The sequence below is a fragment of the Hoplias malabaricus genome, chromosome Y (genome assembly GCF_029633855.1).
Source record: "Hoplias malabaricus isolate fHopMal1 chromosome Y, fHopMal1.hap1, whole genome shotgun sequence".
Lineage (NCBI taxonomy): Eukaryota > Metazoa > Chordata > Actinopteri > Characiformes > Erythrinidae > Hoplias > Hoplias malabaricus.
In genome coordinates this window covers 5,156,607-5,179,351 of record NC_089820.1, presented here as the reverse complement: position 1 = coordinate 5,179,351, position 22,745 = coordinate 5,156,607, and the positions used below count along the sequence as shown (strand labels likewise).

At 39.1% G+C, this 22,745-nt stretch overlaps 1 protein-coding gene across 1 annotated transcript in view; it reads left to right on the top strand.

Annotated features, from left to right (window-relative positions):
• Nucleotides 1-2,157: 2,157 nt before the first annotated feature.
• LOC136677863 (transient receptor potential cation channel subfamily M member 6-like) overlaps nucleotides 2,158-22,745 on the top strand; it is a 43,232-nt gene continuing 22,644 nt past the window's right edge. The window contains exons 1-18 of the mRNA XM_066655535.1: nucleotides 2,158-2,172; nucleotides 2,761-2,840; nucleotides 2,952-2,990; nucleotides 3,344-3,518; nucleotides 6,607-6,820; nucleotides 8,008-8,132; nucleotides 8,281-8,452; nucleotides 9,564-9,738; nucleotides 10,114-10,237; nucleotides 12,763-12,835; nucleotides 12,936-13,027; nucleotides 13,471-13,605; nucleotides 15,056-15,109; nucleotides 15,394-15,534; nucleotides 17,555-17,674; nucleotides 18,910-19,175; nucleotides 21,568-21,796; nucleotides 22,056-22,220. Of these exons, the coding sequence (XP_066511632.1) occupies nucleotides 2,158-2,172; nucleotides 2,761-2,840; nucleotides 2,952-2,990; nucleotides 3,344-3,518; nucleotides 6,607-6,820; nucleotides 8,008-8,132; nucleotides 8,281-8,452; nucleotides 9,564-9,738; nucleotides 10,114-10,237; nucleotides 12,763-12,835; nucleotides 12,936-13,027; nucleotides 13,471-13,605; nucleotides 15,056-15,109; nucleotides 15,394-15,534; nucleotides 17,555-17,674; nucleotides 18,910-19,175; nucleotides 21,568-21,796; nucleotides 22,056-22,220 (2,394 nt within the window). The remainder of the gene's footprint in view (nucleotides 2,173-2,760; nucleotides 2,841-2,951; nucleotides 2,991-3,343; nucleotides 3,519-6,606; nucleotides 6,821-8,007; nucleotides 8,133-8,280; nucleotides 8,453-9,563; nucleotides 9,739-10,113; nucleotides 10,238-12,762; nucleotides 12,836-12,935; nucleotides 13,028-13,470; nucleotides 13,606-15,055; nucleotides 15,110-15,393; nucleotides 15,535-17,554; nucleotides 17,675-18,909; nucleotides 19,176-21,567; nucleotides 21,797-22,055; nucleotides 22,221-22,745) is intronic.

Here is a 22,745-nt window from a genome sequence, read left to right as displayed (position 1 = left end):
GGGATAAAATCTATGAAATGCGCTCTACTACAAGTTGTCAACAGACGATTCAGGAACAGAGTAAACGACCTCAGTGGCCACTTTAATCAGTCTGCAGTGCAAAGACAGGTAAGAGTGTGCACCTTAATATGTTAAAGAAAAACATTAATGAAATGAAGTAACACAATGAATACTTTCTGTACATATTCTATAGCATATAAAAATGTAATTAAAAAATAGCCAACATTTCAAATAAGTAAAGCTCTGTATGTGTCTGATGATGTATAACAGACTAAACATAGGATAAGCGGTCTGTATATCACATATTTTATGCCTTATTTTTGTCCCAGATACTCCACAATTACTAGCAATGCCAAGACTCCAAAAGAGGCCTTGACACTAAAAGGTAACACTAGTGAAGATGAAGAGAACGGGACTCTCAGCCTCAGCAGCAGAACCAGCAGAAAACTGCATGGAAACAGTTGAGCCAAGCAGAACCAATCAGATGCAAACAATCAATGCAAACATTTCCTTGCTCTTACAGCCCATTTCAGTACAAGGAAAGACAGTGACTTCTTTGAAATTGGTCCGAGCTCCCTGCAACAGCCGTGAAAGTGAAAGATTATTTATATATATATATTACATATTCACACACACAATGTGAATGAGAAGACAAACTGAGCAACTGCAAGAAATTCTGTTACTGTTGTTTGTATTGTACTTTGTTTATTCATTTCTATAGGTGTGTTGCTGAGTAAATGAGTTGTGCCATTTATTTATTTGAAATTTTATTAGTGTTCTAAAAAAGTTATAATTGAATCCTGACATTATGTTTAGTTTTTGTAAGTGAATGTAAGGATTTATTTGTTTACTGCTTTTTTTTGTTATTGTGGCATTATACGTATTACATTATAAACATGAGATTTGTTTGTTTTTATTTATCTTCATTTTTATTCGCCCATTTACTAAATTACATTTTATATCATTATTTTAATGAAATGTTTAGATTTTGCAGTTTTATTGTAACACTGAAACGTTCACACTGGAGTAACTATAATTATTAGTTTGCTGTTGTGTTATATAGAAGCATATTAAAAATTAGGTTTTGTGTAATATTTCACTCTTGTTTTTTATTGTTATGAATTTGCTCATTTTGTCATTCATTATCTGTAAGCGCTTATCCAGTTCAGGGTCGCAGTGGGTCCAGAGCCTATCTGGAATCATTGGGCGCAAGGCGGGAATACACCCTGGAGGGGGCGCCAGTCCCTCACAGGGCAACACACACACACACACACACACACACGGACACTTTTGAGTAGCCAATCAACACTAACAACATGTGTTTTTGCACCGTGGGAGGAATCCAGAGGAAACCCACACGGACACTGGAAGAAAACACCAAACAGGCAGTCACCCAGAGCAGGACTCAAACCCTGGAGCTGTGTGACTGCGACACTACCTGCTGCGCCACTACCTACGCCCAGTGATTCCGGGTAGGCTCCAGACCCACCGTGACCCTGAACTGGAAAAAGCGATTGCAGGCAATGAATGAACGAATAATATTGGATCAGTACATGCTATTGACCAATACCCGGTATTCAGGTATGAGAATCACTATGTGAAGAGTAAAACTGGGATTGTGGCTGCAGTAAATGAAGCTATACATTTTTGGTTTAATTTTCAGTGTTCAGACTGTGGCTACTGTCTCCTTTTCCTTCTGCATTCTCCAACCCCTGGAGGTCTGGAAAAAACTCTTGGCCCAGTCGTATGTCTGAACCATGCTTGCTTGAATCTTATTGCTGTAGGAACGTCCCACATCTGTGCAAGTGTTTGTTGGTTGTTCAGCATTTTTAGGACTGTAATAAAAACCAAATCTATTTAATTTTCTTAATTTAATTAATCCTAAAAGATTAGTGTGTGTTAACAGTGATTTCTGCTGCTATTAGCTACACTCTTCACTAGTACACACCTTGATTTGTGCGCACATATACAACATATTTTTTATAATCTTGGTAAGAAAGCTTCAAATCCAATGGGGCGCTGGAGGAGCTGCACATGAGCCTAAATCCCCACAGCAGTGTTCTAACATCTATTGTAAAGCCTTCCCAGAAGAGCAGAAGCTCTGACTGCAGGATATAGCGAACAACCTCCCTGTAAATACCCTTTATTTTAGAAGAAATGTTGGATGAACAGGTTTCCACAAAACTTTGGCTATGCAGAGTAAACTGACACCGCTGACATTTGTTATTATATGTAATAGTATGTCGTACAAATTAACACAATTTCAATGTATACTGTTTTTCTCTAACCTGGTCTGGGTGGCCCACCGTCCTGCACGTTTTATAGCTTCTCTTGCTCAACTCCTTGGGAGCAGGAAATCATTAAAATGTATGGCCTTTTATGGGACAGTAGGAACTTGAATAATATTTTTTGACTATATGTTCCTGAAAAAAAAAAAACGCAAAGCAAGAAAAGCAGCTACAATGGGACATATGTTTTCCCTGGATTTTGAATGAAACTACTCTGAATCTCTCCACTGGAAAATCAGAGAAATAAGAATGACTTATTTTATCCCATGTTTTAGAATTGAGCAGGCCACTAAAACTGAACTAAAAATAGATTAACAAAGTGAGTTTTCATTATATGTCCCACTCAATATTTTGCAGCAGAAAATAGAATGAAATAAAGACACAAAGAAACAGTAGGAATGAGGGAAACAAAGATAAAAGACAAAGAAAGAATTATGTTTTTTTTTCCATTGGCTCTTCTTTACTCTTCCAGTCTGGAAAGTCATGGATCCAGGCAACCTTCTACAAGAGGGAGTGTGTGAAGTTTTTGCCGGCATCACGGGACCATCACAGGTGGGCTTCTTGATTGTGTTTTATATGCATTGCCTTCTCAGTTTATTAATCATAACAAAAAATAAATTAGTTAAAAAAAATGTTCATGATAATCCTTCCTGTGTGTTTCAGGTGTTCTCCCGTGTGTCACGTTTGCCAAAACCTAGTCAGGTATGAGTTGTTTTTTTAAGAATGTTTTATTTAATTTTTTTTCCAGACTTCCCCAGTTCTCTCCAGAGCCACCAGCATAGACAATGAATGCTTCCTCATGGCACATGAAGCCTATGGCTTCTTTTCCAACTGCTGCTAACACAGAGGCACAAGACAGTTCAACTTACCCTTGGAGGAGGATAAATGTCCAGATTTTTTATTGACAGCTAACAGCTGCCTAGCAATGTGCTTGTTATGCAGGGTCATCCTAAATACACAGAGAGATAGCTGAGGCATCACCAGAGATCCCCCACTTGTATTTTCTCCATCACTCACTTTTACTGACTCTGATTCACTTTCTCACTCCCTCTCAGATGCTACTGTGGGAGGTTGATAGGAGAGCATACAGAGCTGGACTCTTCTGGTGTGTTTTCTACCTCAGCAGATGAGGAGCTGTGGTCAGTTGTCTGGCACACTAAGGCCAGCCCCACTGATGCCTTTGGCTCCATCGACTTCCAGGGGAGCACAAAACGCTCTTGCCGCGCCAAGGTCAGTATCCAGACAGTAAGAATGAGTATATATATTAAATACCCAAAAAACTATTTTTTTTTTTCCAACAAGGCAAGGCAAGGCAAGGCAAGGCAAGTTTATTTATAGAGCACCTTTCATACAGAAGCAATTCAAAGTGCTTTACAGAAAAAGAAATTACATTAAAAGCCAGAGTAAAATCATAAATTCCAATAAGACAATTACATAAAAAGAGTAAAATGATTAAAATGATTAAAACAATTTAAAATGACAATAAATGAAAAGAAATAAAAGAAATAAAATGCCGTTACAGAAAAGTGCAGAATATTTTAAACTGAGCTGTAAGCCTGCTCAAACAAGAGAGTTTTAAGTCTTGATTTAAATGTGTCTAACGTTGGGGCACTTCTAATATTCTCAGACAGCTGGTTCCATTTAAAAGTGGCATAGTAGCTAAATGCTGCCTCTCCATGTTTAGTTTTGACCCGAGGCAGGACTAACTGACTAGTTCCTAAAGATCTGAGATCTCTGCTCGGCTCATATCTCTGTAGCAGATCTGATAAATACGCTGGTCCTACCCCATTGAGACATTTATAAACCAGTAATAACACCTTAAAGTCTATTCTATAACAGACTGGTATCCAGTGTAAGGATTTGAGGATGGGGGTGATATGATCTCTTCTTTTGCTCCGAGTGAGAACTCTGGCAGCTGCATTTTGAATCAGTCTTATAATCGGTAAAACAGTCTTTTAATCGGTTCTTAGAACTACATCAGGGGGGACCTTGCACAGTACTGTAAACATCACCAGAAACCATAAGCTAATAGTGTAAACTAGCTACACTACATGGCATATCAAGGTTTGCTTCTGAAATCAACTGTACAAATAGGATGTTAGTCTCAAAATACTGCAGTAACAGCTTCTATTCTTCATGGAGGACTTTAGACTAGATAGTGAAAATGCTGTTAGGATCTGATGGCATTTAACTACAAACCCCTATTTCAAAAAAGTTGGGACACTGCACAATGTGAGTAAAAACAAAATGCAATGATGTGCAAATTATTTTAACCCTAAATGTTATGGAAAATAAGTACAACATTTTAGATGTTGAAACAGAATATTCATTGTTTTTGCCTTTGAATTTGATGCCAGCAACATGTTTCAAAGAATTTGGGACAGGGGCATGTTCTCCACTGTGTAACATCCCTTCTACTTTTAACATCACTCTGGAAACATTTGGGAAACAAGGAGACCAATAGCTGTAGTTTTTGAAAGGGAAATATTTTCCCATGTTTGCTTGTTATGGAATTTCAACTGCTCAATAGCTCGGGGCCTCCATTATAGTGTTTTTTGTTTTTTAACTTACCAGCTCTTTTCAGTGGGTGGCAGGTCTGGACTCTTTAATTAAAGGTACTTTTCCACTACTCGACTTGAGTCAGCTCTTTTGTTTTCCATTAGGCAAATCTGGTACCTGATCCCTGGAATGAGTACTTTTTTAGTCCATGCCAAGTAGAAGAGTATGGACTGTATGTGACATGAAAACCTTACAGATAGCTGATTGGTCAGAGAGACTGGTTTACACAGCAAAATGCAGAAATCCAGCACAAATTAACTACTTGTAAAATCTCCAAGCTACAACAGAATTTTGTGTGTTTGTTTTATCCAACTCACAACAGCAGCTCTTAAAATTACCCTGTGGTGTTTTAAAAAGGTCCAAACTCACCTTGGATTGGTGACCGCCATGCAATAGAAAAGCACCATTAGAGTCTTGCTGTTGCAATGCATGCAGAGTGTGCACTGGCCTCGTCTTAGTGACATAGACAAGGCCAACCTTGAAAAAGGCAGTATGTCCACTCATAACAAGCCGAGGCACCATCCATTAATTGTGATTTGTCAGTCCACAGGATACTTTTCCACTTTGTCTCAGTCTTAATCTTAAATCTTAACTTTAATGGCCAAATAAAGACAACAACAAAATCTGCATTTTATCACCTTCAGAACATATCGAAATTCAAAGGGTATGTGTCACAACCAGACTTAGAAAAACTCATTCATGCATTCATCTCTAGCAGGCTGGACTACTGCAATGGTCTCCTTACTGGACTTCTAAAGTCCACAGTTAGATAGATTATTCAAAATGCAGCAGCTAGAACTCTCACCAGAACCAAGAGAACCGAGCACATCACTCCTGTCCTCAGGTCACTGCAATGGCTGCCAATTAAACACACAATCAATTTTAAAGTGTTATTAATTGTTTATAAATCAATAAACTGCCTCAGACCAAAATATATTTCAGATGTGCTAGAAGTATATGAACCCAGTAGGCCCCTCAGATCACTCGGGACTGGTCAGCTAGTGGTGCCCCAGGTCAGAACCACACAGGGGGATGCTGCTTTCAGTCACTATGCTGCCTGCATCTGGAACAGACTCCCGGAAGATATCAGATTTGCCCCAAACATTACCATCTTCAAACCTAGACTAGAGACCTTCCCGTGCCTTTGAGTAGCGCTGCACTTAGATTGAATTAAAAGTATTGATTTACTTATTTTATTTCTAGTACCATTTTAATAACGGTCCTTTTTTATTACTCTGTTTTTATTGTTTTAAATTTTACTGAATAGCTTTTAATCATTTGAATTTTTTAAATTATATATCCTGTTTTAATTCTACCTTATGATTTCTAATTGTTTTTATTTTCTTTTACTTTTTAAATTCTACTGTAATTTTTCTATATCGCTCTGTAAAGCAATTTGAATTGCTATTGTGTACAAAAGGTGCTCTATAAATAAACTTGCCTTGCCTTGCCTTAAATGAGCTTGGACCCAGAGAAGGCGACTGCATTTTTTGATCCAGTTTCTTGATCATTTCTTCTTTGCATTTGCGTTTATGAATGCAGCGAGTCCATAAATCACTGCTCATGCAAAATTGATATTGCACTTAGTCTTTTATTTCTGTTCAGCAAATAAATAAAAAGAAACTAAATATGTAATTTGATTCAAGGAAATATAATTGGGACGAGGAAATCCCTGTAATATACAGACATGAGTTTTTATTTGATATGTTCTCGCTACAGTTTTGCATCTCTTTCATTTGTGGTTGCGTTATGTCTGCAGTTTGTGCGTCTGTCCTGTGACTCAAAGTCTGAGCAGCTGTTGTGTCTGATGCTGAAGGAGTGGAAGATGGTTCAGCCCAAACTGCTCATATCAGTGCATGGAGGCACAGAGAACTTCCCACTGCCACCCAGAGTGGGACAGGCTTTCAGCAAGGGTCTCATCAGAGCTGCAGAGACAACTGGAGCCTGGATCCTCACTGATGGGTTTAATACAGGTGTGTGTGTTTGCGTGTGTTTGACTGTTCAAAGTGTAATTATTTTATTTGTAAAAACAGGTATAAAATGGCTCTGTTACGCCAGGCCTGTACAATGTTTTTTGAGTCTACGTTATATACATATTCATACTAAAGTCACATGCACAGCTTCAGCTTAAATGGCTGGATATTTGAGAATTTGCTACATTCATTGTCTGTAACCGCTTATCCAATTCAGGGTTGCAGTCGATCCGGAGCACCCTGGAGCACCAGCCCTTCGCAGGGCGACACACACACACACACACACATGTCACCAATCCACCTACCAACGTGTGTTTTAGCATCGTGTGAGAAAACCAAAGCACAAGCTGACACACAGAACACACCAAACTCCTCACAGACAGTCACCTGGAGCAGGACTTAAACTCAGAACCCTAGGACCCTGGAGCTGTGTGACTGCGACACTACCTGCTGCGCCACCGTACCACCCCTGGCTACAATCTCAGACGCAAAATTAACATCACAATTTAAAGTATATTGGAGGATATGCATTGCATATATATATATATATATATATATATATATATATATATATATATATATATATATATATATATATATATATATATATATATATATATATATGCAAAACCGTACAAATGAAGACATAATATCAAAAGTAGATCATTCACCTGTGTGCTCAGTATACGTCTTCTTTAGTTTTTGACCCAGTTCTTAAAAACAAAACAAAACAAAAAAAACATTCAATGCTCATAAAATCATCAGATTAATTCGCAATTTTCATCGGTTTGAGGACGAAGCCCAAAGGACAACTCACGTTACACAATGTTCTTTCCACCTAGATAGAAATTTCCACCAGAGAGGTCTCCAAATCCCCCAAAAGTTAGACGGTGCAACTTTAATAAGGCCAGAAACATTCATTCATTCATTCATTCTCTGTAACCGCTATCCAGTTCAGGGTCGCGGTGGGTCCAGAGCCTACCTGGAATCATTGGGCGCAAGGCGGGAACACACCCTGGAGGGGGCGCCAGTCCTTCACAGGGAAACACACCTACGGACACTTTTGAGTCACCAGTCCACCTACCAACGTGTGTCTTTGGACTGTGGGAGGAAACCGGAGCACCCGGAGGAAACCCATGTGGACAGGCCAGAAACAGTAACTCTTTTTTTGTCTTGACTCTGTGAAGGAGTTTCTCTGTATGTTGGAGATGCTGTGAAAGTCCATGGGACTTACGAGCGGAGGAAGAGAAACATCATTGGGATCACCCCATGGGGGCTTATTGAGAATCACAACGATCTAATAGGACGAGATGTGAGTTTATTTTCTCTCTCCTTGCTCTATCATACACAGTTTCTGTACTGAAATTCGTTGTTTTTGACTGAAAGGAATGTTAAATTAGGAAGTGTCCAAAACCTAATTCCTAAAGTGTCCAAAAGTCTAATTCCTTTGGCTTATCCAGGTGTTGCGGCACTACCAGACTCTGGGTAATCCTCTGAGTAAACGATCTAGTCTCAACGGCCTTCACTCCCACTTCCTCTTAGTGGATGATGGAACTATTGGGAAATCAGGAGGCCAGCTGGAACTGAGGAGGAACCTGGAGAGGCATATCCACAGGCAGAGGATCCACCCCAGTGAGTGTGGGTTCAGGGTCTGAATGTGACTTTTTACACAGCGCTGTATTTTTTTTCTTTACAGTGTGTTACTAAAACAACTACTCATTAATTTATTCATTTATATTCTGTACCTGCTTCATTCTGATGGGGGTGACTATAGGCACTTTTCCACTGAATGGTACCTACTCTTCTCTAATGGGTTCTACTCAGCTTTTTTTGATTTTGCTATTTGCCAGAGAGACTTGTAAATCTTGATGAAATGCAGACATCCTATGGTAAAGTCCTCCAAGCTCTGGTAGATCACATTTGTTTTTATCTGACTCTTTATTTGAATTACACTGTGTTTCTTTTAAAGAGGTACAAACACTCCTTGGAGTTTTGACAGATGAAAGACTCAAGTGAGAGGTGGATGGTGCAATAAGAAACGGAAAAACTACTCATGTGGGGAGCTCAGTCCCAAAAACAAAAACAGCACACAAATATGATGAGTAAACAACACTGCACCTTACTGCTGTTGTTGTGGTTTCCAAAGCCCAGGTTCCTATTAGCGGTGGTGTTTTGCAATGTCACAGGCTACATTTCAGGGAGGGGGACAGAGTGGAAAACCAACCAGGGACCATGTGCCAAAAAAGCGAGTATAGCAGAGTAAAGTTAGTATAATGTAGCGGAACAATGCCAAATTAATCCCATAGTCTGCCCAGGATTATTGAGCACAAAGAAGGAACACTCACTAGATAGGGTGGGCACCAGTCCATCACAGTGCACCATACAAACACACATTCACTCACACAACGTCACACAGCTAATCCCCCTGCCAAAATGTGGTTTTGAATTGTGGGATGAAAACAGAGCACCCAGTGGAAACCCACATAGACACAGGGAGAACACAGTTTTCCACAGTTCTATAATGAAATCTTATACAAACCATAACACGTTTCCACCTCTCTTTCTGGAGAAGAGAATGTAATGAACACAACATTAAGGTACATTTACACGGTCTCTAACTTTAGTGACAATAATGTACCTGCACTTTAAAGGACACAAGGAACTGACAATGCACATGTGAAGTTTGTAAAAAAAAATGTTAGTATTCACATATAGATCTGTATGTGTGTGTGTGTATCCTCAGGACTAGCTCAGAGAGTTCCTGTGGTGTGTGTCGTGGTAGAGGGGGGTCCTTCGATCCTCTCCACCGTGCTGGACTATGTGAGCAGGTCTCCTCCTGTACCCGTTATTGTGTTCGAGGGCACTGGCCGAGCTGCAGATCTGCTTGCACTGATACACAAGCAAACTGCAGTGGACAGGTGGGGGTTTTCGGCTACGTGACCTGAGCTGAAAGTTATATTATACTCATCAGAACTCATCAGAACTGCAAGCACTCCTTTTTTATAACATCCATTACTCTGTCCTTCAGGGAAAAGGGAAAATATTTTTGAATTGTCCTTATCTTTATGACTCTCTCATCACACTACGTTACCAAGCAGTTAATATAATGTCACTGAACAGCTCAACACACTTGGAGGAGAACACAAACCGCTTGTTTCTCTAATAAACCCATCATGTGCATTGGTTACCATTTGGAGTCATGTGGGGTCCATACTCATCAAGTTTTCTCTTTTAAGCTCCACTTGTTCTACATTCTTTGCTTAATAGACTCTGTTTGTATTTATTTCCTATAGGAAGGTGGAAGGGGCTATTAAGGAGGATTTCCTGCAGCGCATTCAGAGTTTTTTTGATGTGGCAAGACCTGAGGCATCTCAGCTCTTCAGCGTGCTCGCTGATTGCATGGAGTACAGAGAGGCAGTGAGTACCCAAAGCTCTGAAAGCTCAGATAAATAGATATGTGCTCAGTGCCCTTTCAAAATCGAGGCAAAAACTCACAAACTGACAATAAGCAAGCAAAACCTGATTATTTATAAATGTAAAATACAAAATGTGTAGTTAAATATGGAAATATTCTCTTTATGAAGCTCTTGATATAAATGACAGTGATCCTGTTTGCAGTTATAGATTTTTATGGTTATGAGGTCTCACTTTTTTTTCTTCAGAACATTGATCTTTTGGATATTAATAATTAACTTTTTCCCTCCTCTATGATAGATTTTCAATGAACTTTGGAGCATTTGAACATAGCTATGAGGATTTGATTGCTTTAAGCCACATTAACATTAGTGAAGCGAGATACAGATGATTAGTTCCACTCCAACTCATCCTACAAGTAATGGATAGTGCTCCATCATTCCATAAAACAGTTGCTCCGTAGCCCAGTGGTACCTTTTTCCCCTCTAGTCATCACTTGGTATTTAGCATGGTGAGATTAAGCAGACCTGCACCTGATTGATAGCATTCCACTCTACAGCCAACGCTTTTCTATGGTGTTAATAGAGACATTACAGTCTCCAGATATTGATTCATGTAAGAAGTATTGTGAGTGTTGATTCGTTAGATCAGATATATCGCTTTCTTGTAGCCGGACAATCCCTTACACTTGTAAACAGTTATTGCCCCTCCTTAAACCCTCATGTCCAATCAACCATGTCAGAGATTTGCATCAGTGTATTAAAAACAAGGAAAGGTTATCACTCTTTGACCCTTTCTTACCCTTACACTGCTATTTTCTTTTTTCTTTTCCTGTCCTTATCTGTCTTCCTTGCTTTGCATTTCTTTATGTTTGCTGATGAACAACAACTGTTGTGTGTGTGTGTAAGGTATCCCATAGGGCATGTGTGTATGAACTCATGGAGAGATTAGAAATGAGATAATCTGCTTGCATAAAGAACAGAATTTACTGCAAAAACAGGAGTTTCCAAAACAGGTGTTCCAAAAATATTTCAAACCTATAGAGAAAATGAGACTACTAACAGATGATGTCACCAAAACTGTCCTCGTCAGATAAACCGCATTTCAGATTTTCCTTTGAGAGAGAGAGAGAGAGAGAGAGAGAGAGAGAGAGAGAGAGAGAGAGAGAGAGAGAGAGAGAGAGAGAGAGAGAAACTTAAGCTCTTGCTTCAGATTTGAACAATTCCACAAGTTGAAATGCAACCAGCTTTTAAGACTGGACTAAGGATGTGTGGAAAAATATCCCTGTAGATGTCTTTAAAAACAGCACCAAAGGATGGCCACAGTAAACACAGAATATTTTGATATTATCTTTGATAAGTGAGGATTTTATGACATTTTCTCTTATGAAAATACACGATCATACGTTGTGACCATGTAACTGATCACACATCACTTCCCCTCTGTACCTCTGTTTCTCCTCCTGTATCTACTTATGTGGCTCCTTAAGCCTGGCTGTGGAAAACAGCTAAATTGCATACAAGTAATTTGCATCTGACATCTACAACATATAGACCCCCTTTCAACAACAGTGTTTTCAGTTTTACGCTTCCACCCATGATCTCACTCACTCTCCAAACCTCATATGTGCACACCTAGGAGAAGCAACTTAGGAGAACAACTGCAAATAGCCTTCACATCTTTGGTACGAAGGTGTATATTTTAAAATGTTCTTTCAATGCCTCTGCCCACTTCAAATTCGCATATATGTAAACTATGTATTCACAGGTATAAATAAAATTGTTAAAAGAAAGACAAGTTTTCAGTAAAAGTCTTTCAGCAAGTTTTAAAAATATAATCCACTAAACATGTAATAAGAAAGAACTAATAAGCTTTTAATAAGCTATGTTTGAGGTTGTTGTACTATGTATTTTCTTCTTCAATTATAATATTTTGTCTCCCCAGCATCCCTGGTGGAGAAGCAGCTCAGTATCTCTCAGTATCTCAAAATGTCCACCACCATACTTCACTGTAGGTGTGGTGTTGTTGGACTTAAACAAACAACGGTCAAACAATCTTTCTCCAAACATGAGCAGAATTATTTGTATTTTGAGCAGAAAAGTTTGTATTTTTGTTTTGTCTGACATCATTACACTGTTCCAGAAGAGTTTCTGATTTCTTTACAGGCTCATTTACCCTTCCTCCTGTGTTAGCTTTCTGTTACCATCTCTTATGTAAATGGGTCGGTTTTGACCTGTGTCTTAAATCAGCCGTAAGATAACCCTAACAACAATAAATTATCAAAAAATGTCTTTCTTACCTCTTGTTTACCTTGTTAGGCTTCTTTATCCATGAAAGGATTGGTTTTAATTTTTCATTGTTGCATACTGTAAACTGGAGTATCTCTATTTACTGGAGTATACTCGACAAAACACAAACTCTAAACCCTAACACAAGAGGAAGGTTAAACAGTATCCATAATATCCATGATACTTTTGCATCAAAGTTTTACATTTAAATTAAATTCCATGCATTGGTATTCTTTTCAGATTACTATTTATGACTCAGAATCTGAGGATCCTCTTGAAGCAGATGTTGCCATTTTGAAGGCTTCACTCAAAGGTATAGCGCCCTGTTCTGAAACTCAGCTCTTGAAGAAAGTAAGTTTTGTTTTATATTTTGGAATTAATTTGTTGACTTGTGTTCTCTGTGCTGTTATAAGGCACTCCGGCAGAGAAGTTAAGTGTTACTTTGGCCTGGGACAGGGCTGACATTGCTCAGGAACACATACTGGTGTACACACAACAATGGAAGGTGTGGTATGAATATGACGATATAGCCAACGATTTAACAAGAGCTGTGTATAATCCATTTTGTAGATACTTTGTTTAAGCAAATTAATAATTAGCTTAAGTGCTTCTAACAAGGAACTAAGCATTGTGCATTTTATATATAATGAGAGAAAATATACTAAGAGTGTAATATTGATTATTGTTGCTGTTTCTGATTATTAACACTCTAAATTTGGGAGACAGCTAACTGCAACTGAAAGCAAACACAGACTGAATGTGGGTGGATAGTAAAAAGGGCAATGTAAATCCTTGAAAATGGTCATTTAAAATGCCCAATTATTAGAAACTTTAAAAGTACTGTACAAGCTACATACTGTAGTAGTCATACATACTGAAGATAGTTTTGAATAGGGTGTAATTATTTCTGTATTACTATACATTTATGCTGTGTATTTTTTGTTAAAGGTGGGGACTCTGGAGCAGGCCATGCTCAAAGCTCTGATGATGGACCGCGTCAGCTTCGTAAAGCTGCTGATAGAAAACGGCATGACTCTCAAACACTTCCTTACCGTGTCTCGCCTGGAGGAGCTCTACAACACAGTAACATACTTAAAAGAGCTATCATTTACAGTAGATCTCTGAAAAGGAGAGAGAAATTATAATACAAACCAGATTTAAAGCAGCACTAGGTAAGGGGTTTTGCCCCTAATTTCAAAGAATGCAATTTTCTTTTAGAGCACTGTCCTGAAATCAAGGTTGGGTGGTGTGTGGGTTCCTACCCTCCTCCAAATGTTACATAGTGCAGATTCTGCAGTGCTGAGCCCAAATTAGAAGCACCAGAGGCTCTATTCTCCCTATTACAGGTCAGTGAAGCATCACAATGATTTCGAACCTGTAATTTTAAGGTGAAAATAGTACCTAGTCTTGCTTTAATACTTGTTTGGAACATCCAAGAGTTCTATTTAATTTTACAGTTTACCTCAGTTCATTCCCTGTTAAAGTGGTTATTATGCTCCTTGTGCTACTGTACTACTAGTACTGCTAATACAGTGACTGAATTAAATGAGTGTACATAAAATCCTGGGGAAAAAGGTAACATTTATATTTACAGAAGTAAGAAACATCCATAACTTTGAAGGGAAGTTGAATTATTACTCTTAAAAAAGTGATCAAAACATCATTTGATCATGCTAAAACATTCAAATGACCTCTCTGTTTCTAAACTCACTTTCCATTACCACTCTCTTTCTCTTTCTGGGATCGGCCAGTCGATTGCACCATGCATGTTGGTCGATTGCACCTCATTTAAACAATGGGAATATGCCTTTTCCCATGTGAAAATAATTGAGTCCAAATATTGGTCAACGCTTCAATTGCTTCAATAAAACAAAATTAAGAGCCCCCTGTGTCACATATTGACATGGTGGGGACCTCTTTGCATCATATTTGGATGACTGAAAGCAGAAATACTCATACTGTTTCCACCAGGGGTGCTGACCAAGATGTGCATGTTAGATTGCCTCTCATTTAAATAATGTGAATCAGTCTTTTCTCCCAAAAAAATGTATATCATTGTGACCTTCCCCCTGTACATTCCCAAAATGGACTAGAGAATGACCAACACAATAATACACTGTCTAATAGAATGGACAGTGTGTGGACACAGTACTTTAGAAACTCCAGCAGCACTGCTGTGTCTGATCCATATGTGCCAGTGCAACAGACACTAAAACACCACCACCATGACTTCAGTGTCACTGCAACGCTCAGAATGATCAACCACTCAAGTAATACTTGTTCTGTCGTAGTCCTATTGGCATTGGCCTGAAAATAAGGCTAACAAATTATATAGAACTACAAAGTGCAAGTGGAGCTCATAGACAGTGAGTGTAGAAACAAGGAGGTAATTTACGTGTCATGGATGATCGAAGTGTATATAAAGTGTATAAAAATTTAGCTGATGATAGTTTATATCTGGGATTTTATGTACATTCTGATACACTGCAGTATGTTCTTTTTCTAAAATTGAATATTATTTTTCTCCTCGCAGCAGAAAGACGCCTCTGATCATTTCTTACATCACATCGTTGAAGATGCCAAAAAGGTATAGAAGCGAAATGAAAACTGGCTTATAGATATGACTGGTGACACAATATTTAGTGTTCTCCTCCAAGTGTTTGGAGCCTTCCAATGGCATTGTCGGTTTGAAAAGACCCTCCAAGGTGTGACAGGGGACCTAGCAGGTTGGAGGGACTGGATATGACTTAATCTGGGGGAAAATGCGTTTGCCTGTAAATAACATATTACATAGCATCATTTAGTTTAAAGAAAGACTTTCCTTTGTTACGGTAACTCACATCTATGTTGTCATTCTGTATTTTTCTCTAGTGTCGTCTTCCTGTGGGACATAAAATCTCGCTGATTGATGTGGGCATGGTGATTGAGCGCCTTATTGGAGGAGCGTATCGGAGTACATACAGACGCAAGAGCTTCAGAGCCGTCTACAACCGCATTAATACAGCACTGAAGGTCTGTACATCTCTTAGTCTTTAGTGTCAGCTTATGATCCAGAGCTGGTTTAATTTAAAACTAAATCTGATTCAACTTAGAGGGTCAGGTTAACAATATTGTACCTTTACAGAGATAAGTCTTGGTTCCTTGCTCAATGTTGTTGTTTAAAGACAACATATATAAAGAACATAAAGAACATTGAACAACTTCATGTTTTATTGCAAAGACAGCAGAGTAGTCTTATTTGTTTGTTTTTTTGTATTTTATTATTGAGAGAAATACACTATGGAAAACTAGTTTGTGCAACTGTAAGGCAGTGGGCCTTATATTAACTGCAAGGTCAGGCTTATGCACATTCTCTCCTTATGTATAGCATGGTCCTCCCTCTCCCATTTGTATTTCAAAGTCTTTAGTTGGATTTAAGACATTAATTTTTACCCTGTCTAGCCAATGGGTTTTGTTAAAAGCACTCAGTGACTATTCATTCCTTCATTTATGTTCTGTAACTACTTCCTGATTAGGGTCACGTAGGGTCCGGAGCCTACCAAGAATCACTGGGTGCAAAGGCACACAGTGGCTATTACACAGTTCAGTTCAAAAGATATATAAATATGATCATGGAAAAAGTAAAAAAAAAAAAAGTAACCAATAAATTGTTGGCTTTGTATTATCTGGAATTTAAGGCTGGAATTGGATAAACACTAAATGTTGAAGTGGGCCTTTAGTTGTACTGACACAGCTAAGCAGGTCTCAGTTTAACAGCACTTAAAGGGATGTCTACAATTGTGGCGAACTGCAGATCTGTCTAGTTTGTGTATTTTCAGAATCTATGCATCTTTTAAGAAGGAAAGGTACAGTACCCGCCAAAGGTTTGGAGACATCTTCTCATTAGTCATTGGTGGAATAGGGCTATTCACTGAACAGAACTGTGTACCAGCCCGACCTCTGCACAACCCAAGTCATGGTCTCACATGAAGAACGCGAGCAGTTCTACAAACTAACTCTTAACAAGGCCACAGCATTCATTCATTCATTCATTATCTGTTACAGATAATGAATGAATGAAGGCCACAGCAGTTCACTGAAAACCACTTCAGGTGACGACCTCATGAATCTGACTGAGAAAACGCAGTGTGTGTAAAGCTGTCTTCAAAGAAAAAGGGGGCTACTTTGAAGAATCTAAAGTATAAAACATATTCTGCTTGGATTAACACTTTTTTGTTTACTGCATATTGCATATTACCATGTGTTCCTTCAAAATACATTTACAATGTAGAAAATAATAAAAAAAACATACAAAAACCATTGAATGAGAAGATGTCCAAATTTTTCGACTGGTACTGTACGTTCACAATATGTGGAAAATGGCCCAAAACAAAGGAAACCCTCCGTGAGGGGCGTGTCCAAACATTTGACTGAATGTTTGAGGAGAAAAACGACTTGTTGTTTGTACGTGGCTGAATTTTAATGTGTCAGTAAGTTTTTATTTACCACATGAATTACCACAGAAACTCATTTGTAACTTGAGCTGTTTAGTTTTGTAGTGGTTTCAGTCTGCATTTGCTTTCATGAAGTTAGCAGTTTCCTGAATTTAGAGTTTTTCAAAATAAAAGCCACTGATGACGTAAGCGTGCTCGGGCTCGGAACATTAAAACGCAGTGTGAGCACAGGCCAGCGGGGGAGTGGGGAGGATATCAATTGGGCCAAGTGTCAGTACACACTTATGTACATTGTTGATGTATATACGGAAATAGTACACATTTGACATGCCTTTAAAAGTGGAACAATGTTTATCCTCATGTCTGAGATTCTGAAATACTCATATTTTACAATGGCCACTTCCATGAAGGGAACCCTCTCTATGGTGCACAAACTAATTAATTTAGTAAATACAAAGCAATAGCAGTTTTTATCTCTTATGAGTCCCACTGAATACTCTTTAATAGTCCACTGTTGTTTTATGTAGCTTACATTATAATTTGAATCATATCTTAGTCACATAAGGTCTGTTTTACTGACCTCTAATGATGTTGCATAGGAAGGCCGTCAGGACAGAGCAGGCTCCTTGACCAAGTCCAGAAAGACCAGCGTCGACCCTTCAGAGTCCAGACAACCTCGTGGCCACTTCTTCAGGACGGCAGAGCCTTACAGAAGAAGGGTGCTTTATTAAATTCTGATTATACTCTCTCTAATTAGTAGTGTATTTCATGGACTTTGAATTAATTTTCAACCCTGAAGTAAGTTTCCCTGTTTAACTTGTATGATTTCCTCATATTTAATTTTTCTCTTTTACTCATTTAATGAATGGGTTCACCAAAATGTCAGATATGCCCAATTGTCTAAACATTGTCTAAACATTTTCCTTTAGTTTTCTACTGGAATGATGAAGCTAATGTTGTTAACAAGGGTGGCATGGTGGTGCAGCAGATAGTGCCGCAGTCACACAGCTCCAGGATCCTGGGGTTTTGGTTCAAGTCCTGCTCCGGGTGACTGTCTGTGAGGAGTTTGGTGTGTTCTCCCTGTGTATGTGTGGGTTTCCTCCAGGTGCTACGTTTTTTTTCCCCCACGATCCAAAAACACAAGTTGGTAGGTGGATTGGTGACTCAAAAGTGTCAGTAGGTGTGAGTGTGTGAGTGAATGTGTGCTGCTCTGTGAAGGATTGGCGCCCCCTCCAGGGTGTGTTCCCACCTTGCGCCCAGTGATTCTGGGTAGCCTCCGGACCCACCGCGACCCTGAACTGGATAAGCGGTTACAGATGAATGAATGAATGAATGAATGAAGTTAACAAGCCATGGAAGGTTAAACCACCGGTGCTACACATCAGTCATGCTGTTATATATAAATTGAAAAAGAGTTTTTTTAATTGCCATTGTGCTGTTAAATGACAGCTATGGTTTTCCAGGTGATTGAAAATGTGCTGTGAATAATTGATCACGCTTCATGATGAAAGCTATGCGAGCTCAGATAGTGATACATAGGGTAATTAGTTCTGGATCACAAACAACACTCCGATTCATCCCAAAAATATAGGATGGAGCTCTTAGTACATGATATCACTTTTCTATGGAGATAATGCAAGGTGTGTGTGCACAACTGATGCCTGAATTTATTAATTATAAGGTGTTTCTAAGTCTGACACCTCTTGTATTAGACATATGTTTGTAACACTGACATATAGTGTCAGAAAACACACAAGTCAATTTGACATTAACTTACTTGTAATGTACATTTGCCTGGAAGATCCATTATGGCTCTTGTTAACCCATTTTCGCTAAGAAAGTCAGGATCTAATGTGGTCCATCTACACAGCTCTAAACGATATTTATTGTTTATTTATTTATTTACATATTATTATTATTTACATGGTTATTTTTTATTTGCTTTACTATTCAGGAGAGGCCGTCTGTGCCACATGACTCAGAGCTAGAAGCTACAGCGGAGCTCGGTGACTCGTCTCTGTTTATATACAGCGTTAATGACCTGTTCGTGTGGGCAGTTCTGAAGCGCCGGCAGCAGATGGCGCTCTTCCTGTGGCATCACGGCGAGCAGGCCATGGCCCGAGCAGTAGTGGCCTGCAGACTCTACAGGGCCATGGCTACAGAAGCCAAGGAAAGTGACATGGGGGACAGCACTGCTGAGGAATTAAAGAAATATTCACTGTAAGTCTGCATGGCAGTCTTTCTATTAAAAGAAAAATATGTAAATATGAAACTTGTATTTGGTAACTTTAAAAGAGGACAACATGGAACCAGGGTGCGATTCACTCACTCGCACTCAGATATAGTTTGAAAATATTTACAAAAGGAAGAGCCTCAGAACATAATGTATATCAGAGATGATCAATCATTTGCACAATGCTACCAAACTGGGAGGGTGAACACAATCACATGCTTCCTTTGAGACATGTATAGCTTCACAGCTCACAATCTAACATTATAACAATAAAAGAAGCCTAGTGCGTGTTTTTTCACGTTGATAGGCCACAAGCAATGACTCTACATTAGGCTTTTTCTATTTTTTCCATACCATTATACAGTCTCAAAATGGTGTACAGTATTACCATGGATGTGCTGCATTGTCGGGCTTCTTTTGTCGAGCATGTTTCGATGACCTAAACTCTCATGAAGACATTAGTCTCAAAATACTTGACAAATGCGTAAAGGTAAAATGTTTCACAATTCACAGATGAATACGTCCCAATCTGTGTCTCACGGTCTGCAGTTAAATTTATAAATACGTGTTTTTGCTTTTCATATATATCACAATTTTATGCGAAAATAAAAACATTTGTTTAAATTTACATTGCATATATATGTAAAGTCGAAGTCTTGAATTAAAAATGTATTTGTAAATTGTAGAATCTGCATCTCGCGGGTTTTTGCATTTTGTGTCTCTCCATTCACATTTCACCCGATCCAAAAGCAAATGCAGCCTGATCCACGAATGTGGCCAGCAGGTGAACAAGCCACCGCTAGGAGGCACTGTTGTTTTCCCCCAGTGTTTTAGGACTGACCTGTTGCTCTCAGGGCCTCTGCAAAACAACCCCCTGTAGGCGGGACTATGACTCTATTGGCTGCCGCTGTAAATGATGGACAGCTGAGTCTGGCAGCCGATTGGTTAAACTAAAGTGATGATCAATAAGAAGCGCATATTCTGTTTAGGAGCTGTGGGGTTTCTGAGGGAGAGTATTTCTCTGAAACAAATCAGCCGCCTTAACAATCCAATCTCAAAAATACGCAACAGAACGTGTCCCATATCAGTCCAATACGCAACACAGCTTTTAGTGTCCAAATACGGGATGATTTTGAAGTATTTTATTTGACGACCCTAGTCTGCATTGACATTAGGGAAGTTCCGCTGGACTTCAACATCGTTAAACGTCGTTCAAAAGTGTTCCACAGTGATCACCCGCTCTTATCTGTCTGTGAAGCTGATTTCAGCGACTTGGGTGGATTTTTGTTAGATCTTCCACATTAAATGTTGCGCAAATGCGTCTCCATTTAAGATGGTCCCACACGTCCTAAAACAACAGTGCCAACCAGCGGTAGGATGTTCGCCTGCTGGCCACATTTGTGAAATGCAAAAGGAAAATATCAAAATCCAAACACCCGCGAGAGGAAATTAACAAATGCACGTCACGAAAAACACGCGAGTGACTTCATCCACAAACGAAGATTCTACAAATAAATTTTAAATTCGAGACTTCGACTTTACTAGGGGCCCTGTGAAGGACTGGCGCCCCCTCCAGGGTGTATTCCCGCCTTGCGCCCGATGATTCCAGGTAGGCTCTGGACCCCCCGCGACCCTAAATTGGATAAGCGGTTACAGATAATGGATGGATGGATGGACTTTACTAGGGTGAACAGATCTGAGATGGTGAAAAAGAGGACACGGGACTAGTTTGTGAATGAAACGCTTCTCGAAATTCTATGTAAGCTCTAGAAAAACAAAATCCCGGACGTTTGTAAAATTCCGCCTGGACATTTTTTTTAAGTCTAAAAAAGAGGACATGTCCGGGTAAAAGAGGACGTCTGGTCACCCTACCTTTAAAAATGTATGCAATGTAAATTTAAACAAATGTTTTTATTTTCTCATAAAAGTATGATATATCTATGAAAACCAAAAACGTATTTATGAATGTAACTGTATTTGTACAAATTGCAGTCTGTGAGACACAGATTGGGATGTATTCATGTGTGAACAGTGAAACATATCTGTGACTTGTGTTTAATTTGTGGATTAACATTTATGCATTTGTAAAGTATTTTGAGACTAATATCTCTCCATACCTCCCTGTCTCTCTCACGAATGACCACATTTTGCCTTGTACTGAGACACAGAATCTGGACACACCTTACACGTAATCACTTTGAGATACCGTCCACATTACAGCCCAAATGTACTCTACATAATGAAATTGGTAGAATGACATTACTATTTTGAATGGTGCTGATCTCACCTTGTGGCAGATTTAAAGGAGGGTCTATACTCTTTGAGACCATCAAGTTCATTAGGGTGCCACCTACACAAAGTGTGCTCTGTTTTGCCCAGAGAGTTTGGTCAGCTGGCTGTGGATCTCTTGGACAAGGCCTTCAAAGAGAACGAGTGCATGGCTATGAAGCTGCTGACCTCAGAGATGACTGACTGGAGTAACTTCACGTGTTTGCAGATGGCTGTGGCCTCAGGCCTCAGACCCTTTGTGGCTCATTCCTGCACCCAGATGCTCTTGAACGACCTGTGGATGGGCCGCCTCAACATGAGGAAGAACTCCTGGCTGAAGGTGGGATGTCTCATGTGCTATTAGAATGTATGTGTTTTGTGACACTGTGTGATATCCTTTTATTTATAGACAAGAAAAAATATGCCTTTTAATATGCAACTGCTGCAACAACTACTGTTTAAGCTACGCAAGCATGGAGCATGAATTTTTTTTGATTATTATAATTACATATTTGACAAGTCTAATGCTCATATTTAATTGATATATAAACAAATTGTTCTGACTGTACTTTTAACCTCTTAATGTCCCTCTATTTCAGACTGCTCAGATCATTGTGAGTATCTTTCTCCCTGCGGCCATTCAGCTGCTGGAGTTTAAAAGCCAGGCCCAAATGTCCCACATCCCTCAGACACAGGAAGCTCTGCAGTTCGGAAGAGACACACAGAACCCTGCAGCTTTAGAACCTAGAGGAACATCACCAACAGTGAGAGAACCTCTTGAATGTCTATACCTTTATACATTGCTTACATTACTTTCAATGCCAACTTGCTTTTCCATAATCACTTTATTACACCATTTATACATTCATTACAGTACTGAATTTAACATACACTATATGGACACATTTTTTAACCATTTAAAGTTAGTGAATTCAGCTTCTTTAAGGTGCTTGTTGGCCACATTCGACTATGTAAACACAGCTTTAAATACACCATAGGAAAGCACTGGATAAGCTGCACATAAGCCTTAAGTCACCATGCTCTATAATAAGCATTATTTAGAAATGCGTGAATGCAATATTTACTGGGCCGTGGAGCAGTGGTACTGCGTTATATGGAGTGATGGAGCTTTATCCAAAATTTTGGGATGAGTTAGAGCAGTTGTTTTCAAAGCACGCCCTCTCTGCGCAGGGTGGTGGGATGCAAAGCTATTGGGGGTGGGATACTTCATGTAACTTGTAATAATTCCACTGTCAAGTTGATTTGTAACTTTACTTTGATTTGTTTAA